Source organism: Sinocyclocheilus rhinocerous, unplaced genomic scaffold (genome assembly GCF_001515625.1).
Source record: "Sinocyclocheilus rhinocerous isolate Xijiao unplaced genomic scaffold, SAMN03320098_v1.1 scaffold603, whole genome shotgun sequence".
NCBI lineage: Eukaryota > Metazoa > Chordata > Actinopteri > Cypriniformes > Cyprinidae > Sinocyclocheilus > Sinocyclocheilus rhinocerous.
In genome coordinates this window covers 1,032,689-1,042,842 of record NW_015656630.1, presented here as the reverse complement: position 1 = coordinate 1,042,842, position 10,154 = coordinate 1,032,689, and the positions used below count along the sequence as shown (strand labels likewise).

The following is a 10,154-nucleotide window of genomic DNA, read 5'->3' as shown; positions in this document are numbered from 1 at the left end:
AGATCATGTTCCATGAAGATATTTTGTAAATTTCCTACCGTAAATATATCAAAACTTAATTTTTGATTAGTAATATGCATTGCTAAGAACTTCATTTGAACAACTTTAAAGGCAATTTTCTCAATATTTAGATTTTTAAAAAATTTTTGCACCCTCAGATTCCAGATTTTCAAATAGTTGTTGTATCTCGGCCAAATATTGTGCTATCCTAACAAACCATACACCAATGGAAAGCTTATTTATTCAGCTTTCATATGCTGTATACATCTCAATAAAAATAAAAGGCCCTTATGACTGGTTTTGTGGTCCAGGGTCACATATATTTTATTTCATACTATTTATTTTAATTCAAAGAACGTAAAATGTAGTTCATGGTTTTAGTTTTACTTAACTATTAAATAGTATCCCTGGTTCATTGTTTACTGAATACTACAGACTGAAGCGGTTTGGCTAGAAGATTGATGGCCTCACAGACTGGTGTTAATTGCCAGCAGGTAGTTAAATGTGGAGCCCACCCCAGTTTTCACCCACATACAGAACAAGGAGCTGTGAAATACTCCATAATGTTGATTCATTTGCTGGCATCTGTAGCTCCATTTGTATTATATCATCCTTTGACATTTGTAATTTGTGGGCTCTATTGATAAAATAGAACAAATGTTTGTAGTCACATTTGATTTGACTTGTGTTTAACCAGCTTGTCAATCAACATGCTGAACACCAGTGGAGAATAGGTGTTTTTGCCCTAGTTTAACATGAAAATAACATATGTTAATGAAAGCTGTGTGTATAATAGTGAGGTTTACTGTCTTTTTATAAAAATGTATTTTATTAAAGTATTGAAATGCAAAAGTTTCCTTTCAAACTAAGGCCTTTCAGACAATGTGTCAAGCAGCATCATACCTTTCTGCATATTTGTCTATCTATTGTTTCATCAGGTTCAAGAGTGTCTTTGATGTTTGAAAACACCCCATGATGCTTTGCATACAGCGTACACAGAGTGAATGGTTAATAGACATGCTCATGTATTGTGTTGCTGCTGCGCTTTTGTTATGGCCTTTTTTGGCCTCATGACAGACCATAGAACAAACAGAAATCATTAGCTGAAAGGCGATCATGATGATCATTTACATCTCTTATTGATCATTTCTTATGATCATTTGCAGCTCTGTTTTCAGTGTCTGTGGGCGTTTAATGAATTTTCCTGTGCGAGTGAACACACTGTTAAAGACTTGTCGCTTCTGCAGCGTCTGTCTCTCTGTAGGAGGGAAAGAAAAGTTGAGGTCATCAGAATATCTCCGTTATTGTGTGCAGAGGTCATTTTACCCACATTTGTTATTGCTTCTTGTGACCGACCTTTTGAATTGCAGGACAACTTGTTTTCTGCCCTTTATCGAAATGCCTGTAAAATATTATGTAACTCTATTTTTTTAATTATATATCCATTTTTATCTGAGACAGAAGGTTCTAGTGAAGTTTGAGAGCAGCGAGGGAATTAAATCACCGAACTGGCACAGAGGAATGGAGTGAAAGATTTGAAGATCTTCCCTGAGGAGAGAGATTAGAGATGAAGTCATGCGCATTTGGAAGTACACTTCTCAAATCTAAGACTTCACAGAGATGAAGAATGAGACGTGTTTGATAGTCAAGTCAAGTTATGCATAGGTTATGCTCTTAGATTTGATTAATTATCCCTTGATTATTTACACAATGGAAATACAAAAAAGGGATGCTAAATATAGAAAATATTGCTGAGTAAAGGAAGTAAAGGCAATTCTCATTCTTTTTTCTTTTTTTTTCAAATTTTGGTATCATCATACTGATTTCTTTAGTTTTAACATACAGTTCAGGATGTAAGACAAAGCACAAAACATCACAGAATCCTTCAAATTCATTGCTAATTCTTGATGCTTGTATTTTTGTTTTGCCATCAAAAGTGAAGGAGGTTGAGAAAAATGGAGGGTGATGTCATTCATTTGCATCTGGTAGTTAAAGGATAACAAAATAATATTTAAAGTTAGTTAAAGGGTTACAAAATTATATTTAAAAGTAATTAAAGTGTTACAATCATATTTAATATTAATATTTCACATTTTATCATTTAGACACTAGTTTGGGGTTTGCTAAGATTTCTTATGCTTACCAAGGCTGTTTGTTTGATTAAAAATACTCTAAAAACAGTAATATTGTGAAATATTATTACAATAAAATAACTGTAATTTTCAGAAATCATTTTAATATGCTGATTTTCTTCCCAAGAAACATTTATTATTATTATTATGAACAAAAACGGCTGTTACTTAATTGTTTTGTAGAAACTATGATTCATTGATAAACAGAAAGTGCAAAAATATATTTAAAATTATTTTTTGTAACATTTTAATGGTGTCACTTTTAATAAATATAATACATAATTGCTGAATAAAAGTGTTCATTTCTTTTTAAAAATCTTACTGACCCCAAGCTTTTGAAATCATTATAAAAGTACTGAGACATATATGATGGGTACATGAAAATGTACTGCATACAAGGAATGACCAATATCTGCTGCATTTTTAGCAAAAGCCCTAAATATTTTCTTGGTATAGTTCCTCAAAACTCTCATGTTAGGATGAAGAGCAATGGACATTTCTCACCTTGCAGATACAGCTTACTCACCGGAATGCTAATAGCAACCTGGGGTTAAGTGTTTTCCTCTGGGACGTTATGGGGATGGGGGTCTCAGTGACCTTACGGTTCACATATCACCTCAGCCAGATTTGAACCTGCAACCCTTAGGTTACAAGTCCAAACTGTTAACCACTACGCTCACTCCTAATATTTTTTAGGAAAGCTCCATCACTGGAATGATCTTGTGAATGTTGTTTTAATCCTTGTAATCTCCATTATTAGAATCTCGGGTGTAATTAAGATGCTTGTGCATTGATTTGGAAAAATGAAAAATGAGTGAAATGAAGTGACATGTGACATGTGGCCAAGTATGGTGACCCATACTAGGAATTAGTGCTCTGCATTTATCCAATCCAAAGTGCACACACACAGCAGTGAACACACACACACTGTGAACACACACCCGGAGCAGTGGGCAGCCATTTATGCTGCGGCGCCCGGGGAGCAGTTGGGGGTTCGGTGCCTTGCTCAAGGGCACCTCAGTCGTGGTATTGAAGGTGGGAGAGAGCGCTGTACATTCACTCCCCCCACCTACAATCCCTGCTGGTACGAGACTCGAACTCGCAACCTTTGGGTTACGAGTCCGACTCTCTAACCATTAGGCCACGACTTCCCCTGTACGTTTGTAGGTGTATGTTTGCTCTTTATCAAGACATCTTTGCAATTGTATCAAATTCGCACCTCATAAAATGTGTGAAGACTGGGAACATTCCTCACACAAAAGTAGGTGACCTGATTTTTATGTAAATTGGGGGAGTTTACCCCTGATGCTTTTTTTCATTAGTTTTTCAAAGCATGAAAAAGTGAAATCTATTTTTATTTCTTACTGAATATATTCAGGAAACAAAGCACAGAACAAGGACACTTTTATAGAACATAAATGATATTTTCGGAGATTTTGCCATAAATATGACGTTTCAATTTAAATAACTTTCAGTTCAGCAGTACAAGGTCATTTCATGACATCAAAATCTCAAAATCATGAATCTCAAAATTAGCATTCAATCTACTGTACCAAACGTTTCACTACTCCCTCAAATGACCCATCCAGTCAAGTCATGGTAATAATGAGGAAGTAAGATAGATTTTATTTGTAAACACAAGAAGAACTAATGGTGAGAATAAAATGTGGTAGACTTAGTTCAAATGTCTGCTGTTCCTGACTGTGTGTAGCACCTGCAGCTCTTCATATTCTCCTGAAGATTTTAACAAGGCTTGGACAAGACTGTGGATTGTTTTGTGAACCAATCAAAATGACATTTGTGATGGCCATTTCTGTCACAGTTTCATTATAGCTGTACAATTCCAAGCTAATTTATATTAAAAATAATACATTATTTGATATAAATATTTTATTAAATAAATGTTTAATTAAAATAGTAATAAAATAATATTAAATATAAATATATTTTATAGACAATATAATATAATATAATATAAGGATTTTATCCTTTAAATATCCACAAACTTCAGCATTGTCACTGAAACTGGTATGATGGTGTGATTGCCCAAAGTTTTTGAACATGTTTCAAGCTTAAAAATAATTTAATCTTCAGGGAACTACGGTGAGAGTGGAATGGAGGCCTTCAAAGACATGGCAGCAAAGGAGGGCATCTGTATTGCCCACTCCGACAAGATCTACAGCAATGCTGGAGAGCAGAGCTTCGACCGTCTTCTCGATAAGCTCAGGAGCCACCTTCCCAAAGCTCGTGTGGTGGCATGCTTCTGTGAGGGCATGACCATACGTGGCATCCTCATGGCCATGAGACGCCGCCGCCTAGTTGGAGAGTTTCTGTTGGTTGGCAGGTGAGTTACCCAAAACATGAACTCTATGCACATGGATTTATATTTTTAGCAGACATTTCTTATCAAAGCAACGGCAAGAAAACACTCCTGAAATTGTGCCTGTGAGCTCTGGCAAGCACTCTTGGCAGGTTCGGAAAACAAATCTTGTTTTTTTCTCAAAGTGTAGGAGGTATATTAGAAAAGCTTACTGTACATCTATAACACTTACTGCTGCAGATAAAACAACTATGCAGGGTAGTTGCCACATGTTTTACTCCAGTGACTATTTCTCAAGAGTATAATTTGTTTTGAGTATATTTGTTTTTTTATTTTATATTCTGTTTAGAAACATACCATAGAGTCATGACTATCTAATAAAAATTTTTCACTGTAATTGCCCAGGAAAAAGTTTCCTGCTATTGGGGCATGTTGTCATATTATATGGGGTATATTACACTATTTTTACACTACCATTCAAAAATCTGGGGTCAGTGCAGCCTGTTATTACAATTTAAAGTAATTTTAATTCAAGTTTCACTCAAATTCAAAACCTTATAGTTACTGGGATGTACCTCATGTGATGACTTCCCAGTGTGACAACTAGCCCCAGTCACTCCTGTCTTCTGCATCTTCTTTACTGCATGTTATCTTGTGTCCATTTAGTGCTTTTTCCACAGAGATTGTGAGTCAGGTATGGTCATGCCATCAGCCAATTCTGTAGCCAATTTCAAAGATACTTTTGAATTTCCACCCACGCCTGTTGATCATCATCTGCAACTCTTTGCTTGTGTGTGTGTGTGTGTGTGTGTGTGTGTGAGAGAGAGAGAGAGAGAGAGAGAGAGAGAGAGAGAGAAAATCAAGATGGATCAAAACATGGAAGCAAGGCTCATCTTTCTGTCTGTTATCACCACAAATGTTGCCATCACCATCATCATCATCATCACCATCACAGTCATCCACTGCTGAAGCAAGGTATGTGATTTATGTTTATTTCAGTGATAGGCACTTGAGTCATGTTATGATAATGTCTTGAGTAAGCCTGTTGATTCTGTAATGAGGACTTGAGAGGTTCAGTCACACCGAAGTAATTCTGTAATGCTGGATCTGATTTTACAAGTACAGATTGTCTCTTAAATACTCTTACACACGTCAACTTTACCTAATGGGTTAAGACTCTTTGCTTGTGTGGGTGTGTGGGTGTGTGTGTGTGTGAGAGAGAGAGAGAGAGAGAGAGAGAGAGAGAGAGAGAGAGAGAGAAAATCAAGATGGATCAAAACATGGAAGCAAGGCTCATCTTTCTGTCTGTTATCACCACAAATGTTGCCATCACCATCATCATCATCATCACCATCACAGTCATCCACTGCTGAAGCAAGGTATGTGATTTATGTTTATTTCAGTGATAGGCACTTGAGTCATGTTATGATAATGTCTTGAGTAAGCCTGTTGATTCTGTAATGAGGACTTGAGAGGTTCAGTCACACCGAAGTAATTCTGTAATGCTGGATCTGATTTTACAAGTACAGATTGTCTCTTAAATACTCTTACACACGTCAACTTTACCTAATGGGTTAAGTTTACCCATCGAAGAAAGACATCAGAGACGCTTCAGTTATTTGTAAAAGATTACTAATTCACCATTCAGTGACTGACAGAAAAATAATTGTATGTGACAGATCCTGTGAGAAGAATATTTTAAGAGTTTGACTAGGCATCGACGTCTTGAAAAATGTGCACGTGCTATTCATAGTGTCAAATGAAGTAAGAAATTATTCTTCCCATTTTTAATCTCCTGGAGTGTGACAACTAAATTACCTATTTTTAGCTTCACCCCCAATTCAGTTCTGGCTGTTCCATTAATAAATCGCTTATGGATATTACAGACTGAAATAATGTATTATGTCTTTGAGATATTAAACTAAGAATAATCCCTCCAATTTCTGCTTCTGTTCAGGAGCTCTTCAGTTGGATAATTAGACGTTCACTCACTGGTAGACGTGTTTTATAAACTTTTAGAGGTGAAGTGTGTCGTTTTTTGCTGATTGGAGTGTTTGGGAGAAGTGCACGCTTCACCTTTGAGCTTACAATAAATTGACTTCACCTTCTGCTAAATGGGAATGAGAGGAAAAAATACAATTACTAATATATCAATTGCAACCTAAAAATGGTAACATGTAAATTAAGTGGTTTTATTCAACAAAATATTTTGAAACATATGCCAAATAGATAGCATTTGTTGGCATAAATCTGATATTATTTTCTGTCCTTAATATAGCAGCTTAACAAAAAAACTCAATGTGCTTTCTTTGGTATATTGGTTGCGTTCTGATTTGGTGTGCATGCATGTTTGCTTTATTTAGCATTAATTCATTGAAAAATTTGTTAAAAAATTACCAATATATTATTACCAAAATATATTTAAAATATATACTAAATGTGTTATAACCAGTGTAATCTTCTTATTAAAAATAGATTTTGTTTGTTATGCCAAAATATATTACAAAATGTATTTCAAGGGGCATGAAAACACATTTCCAAAATTAAAATATTAATATTAATTTACCAGTATTAAACATTTTTGGTAAATGCAGGTTTTTTTGTTTTTTTTTGGACAATATATATAAAAATAATATTAAAAATATATTTTAAAAATGTCCAACAAATATAGGAGTAAATATGCATAACTAAAGCATATGGAAAATATATTTATGTAAAATGTACATTTGCAAAAAAAAAAGGCCATTTTATATCATTTTAAATGTATATCTACAATACATTTAAAAATATATATGGTATTGTTTTATTAGCATATGGGACTGCAGTACGAGTTGATCCGATTCTTTACAAAAACAATTGTTACCAAAGGCTGTTTGTCAGCATCCCCACTCAGCAGCCTATTGACAGCCATGGAAACAGTGATGTCCAGGCTCCTCCGTTTCACAACTGAATGACTTTCAATTATTTACTAATGAGCAGTTTGCAGACTGTGCCCAGCCATCTGTCTCTAGTGAGTGTGAGGACACTATTGTATTCTGTTGTATTACCTGTCAAAATGTTCATCAGTGAAGTGTGCACAAGAGCTGATCTATTGCTGATGAGGGCTGATCTGACTCCCCCCGCCGCTGGGGATGGATAAAAATTTAACCTAATTTAATCATCAGTTTCACTTTGCAGCTTCTTTGCAGCATTTGTTGGTGTAAATCTGATATTATTTTCTGTCCTTAATAGAGCAGCTTCCCACATAAACGTGGGTGTGTTATTCCTCTGTGGGCTAATTGTTAACAGATTAAAACTGTGATCCGTGTAGATTCCAAAACGTGAAACGTTTTTGTGAAACGTTGACGTATAAAGCATAGAAACTTTTATTATTATTAATTCTTACTAAATCCAGATTTCGTAATTTTGAATGCTATAAAACCTGACCACATCTGGATGAATTAAAAAAAGATAACACTTTGTAATAAGGTACCATTATTTTACATTAGTTACTGTATTAACTAACAATAACTAATAATGAGCAACATATTTGTTACGGTATATAAAGTTAGTTAATAAAATTCCAACTGTTCATTGTTAGTTCATGTTAGCTCAGGTCCATAAATAATATTACCACTGCTTTTGAATTTAATAATGTGTTAGTGAATGTTGAAATTAACATTAACTTTAATTAATAAATGCTTTTTACGTTTTTTATTGTTAGTTTGTATTTATTTAATGTAGTTAACTAATGTCAAATGGAACCTTATTGTAAAGTGTAAACAAAAAATTATTTCAAAACTGATAATTAATTAATTATCTGTTGCACAGGTAAAAGTAATATTATTATTATTATTTAGACTATTTATGAAGTCTAATGACAGTCATATAGTGACTAGTTCACTATAAAGCACATAAGACTTTACCAAAAAAACAAAGTTCTCAACATTTTCCAGACTTCTGATGATATTCATGATGTTATTATTGTGTTTGCATTGAGATGGATTTATGGTTTTTATTAAATCTGTGAAGTTTCATTGAAATTTAAATAATTCCATAAACATCATTGCATGCCGACACAAACAAATCACTGAATCAGTATTATTGAACTGATTCATTGAAACTAACAGTTCAAAAGATGACTGAAAATGAATCAAATTCAATCTGCACATTTCCTACTGAGGTTTAAATAAGATGTACTGTTAAAATATCTCTCTTTTAGTGCTCTCATAGCACAAAGAACAAGCGAGAATGGTCCTACTTGTTGGTAAATATCAACATATCAAATGCATATAGCAAATATTCACCCAGCCCTAATTTTGCAGTATGTTTTAATGTGCTCTAAAATGCTGTCAGACATCTTTGTAAAGGCAGCGGCGCCTTTGCTTTGGCATTTTTGTTGTCTTTTTTTAAGTTTTCCTGCAGCGGCAGTGGGCAGAGGGAGGCTGACCTGCTGGGTTCAGTGTGTGGGTTTACTGAGCTGTTCAGCTCTTTTCCATGAGATGATTCAAGCTGCTACTAACATGCTCCTCTGTGCTTCCCTCCCATTGCTTTTGCCTCCAAGGACAAGTTATGAAAGCCTCTCCTTACCTACCATGAGAACAAAAATGATACCTCCCACACACTGCTGAGTTGTATAACATTTAGCACTATGAGTTTAGGAAGTGTTCGAGAACATATAGATGGAGTGGACACTGAAAAGTGTAGTTTATTTTTCTTGTGTTTATATGAAAAAGGAGGAAGGAGAAGGTAAGATTCATCTGTTGTCATTCAAAGATCCCTTTGATGCTTAATGGCGAAGATTTGGAGCACATATATCTCATGGAGAGGTTTATTATGAGTCTGTCACTATGAAATACTGGCCAGCTGTGTCCTCAAGACCTAATTCATAGAGTAACCTGGTCATAACTACTGGGCTTTGCCTGTTATGTGGGTCAGTTTGGACCGGAAGGCTCCCTGACTGTCTCTCAAGGGGGTTTGTTCTATATAAAAGCCATTCATTACTCACTTGTCTCATGTACACTTTGCAGCGATGGTTGGGCGGACCGCTATGATGTCACTGATGGCTTTCAGAGGGAGGCAGCGGGGGGAATCACTATCAAGCTGCAGTCTGCTTACGTCACGTGGTTTGATGATTACTACCTGAACCTGCAGCCGGACACGAACCTCCGGAACCCCTGGTTCCCTGAGTTTTGGCAGCACCGCTTCCAGTGCCGGCTGAAGGGACTTCCTCAAGAGAGCGCCAAATACAACAAAACCTGCACCAGTGAGTGGAAGATGTTCTCACATGAACTCACCACAACTTACATGAGTTTGGGACAGTTTATCTGGATGTCTGGCTTTTCATCAATTCATCCATCCATTCGTCTGTCCATCAATCCCTCTATTCATCTGTTTATCTATCTTTATCCATCCAACCATACATCTATCTGTCCTTTCATCAATTCATCCATCCTTCTTAATATATGCAGGGATTAAATTTCTCCGTCGCTACGACGGATTTCCGTTAATTGCAGCAAGTCTACGACGGATTTCCATCAATTGGAAAAAATGAGGGGAAAAGAAACATGTAGCGCATTGTTGTTGTTGTTCTGCCGGCACACCAAAAATCATTCTGCAGCTTCTCAGTGACAACATAGTGATGCCGCTCGCATCATTCACAGTCGGGTTATTAGCAGAGAACACAGAGCAGGACTTGAATTTCGGCGCGGGATTGCGGCTAT

At 35.7% G+C, this 10,154-nt stretch overlaps 1 protein-coding gene across 1 annotated transcript in view; it reads left to right on the top strand.

The window, feature by feature from the left end:
* Nucleotides 1–10,154, top strand: part of grm5a (glutamate receptor, metabotropic 5a) — a 28,611-nt gene that overhangs the window by 3,766 nt on the left and 14,691 nt on the right. Inside the window, exons 3-4 of the mRNA XM_016528411.1 lie at nucleotides 4,227–4,476; nucleotides 9,462–9,697. Coding sequence (XP_016383897.1) covers nucleotides 4,227–4,476; nucleotides 9,462–9,697 — 486 coding nt within the window. The remainder of the gene's footprint in view (nucleotides 1–4,226; nucleotides 4,477–9,461; nucleotides 9,698–10,154) is intronic.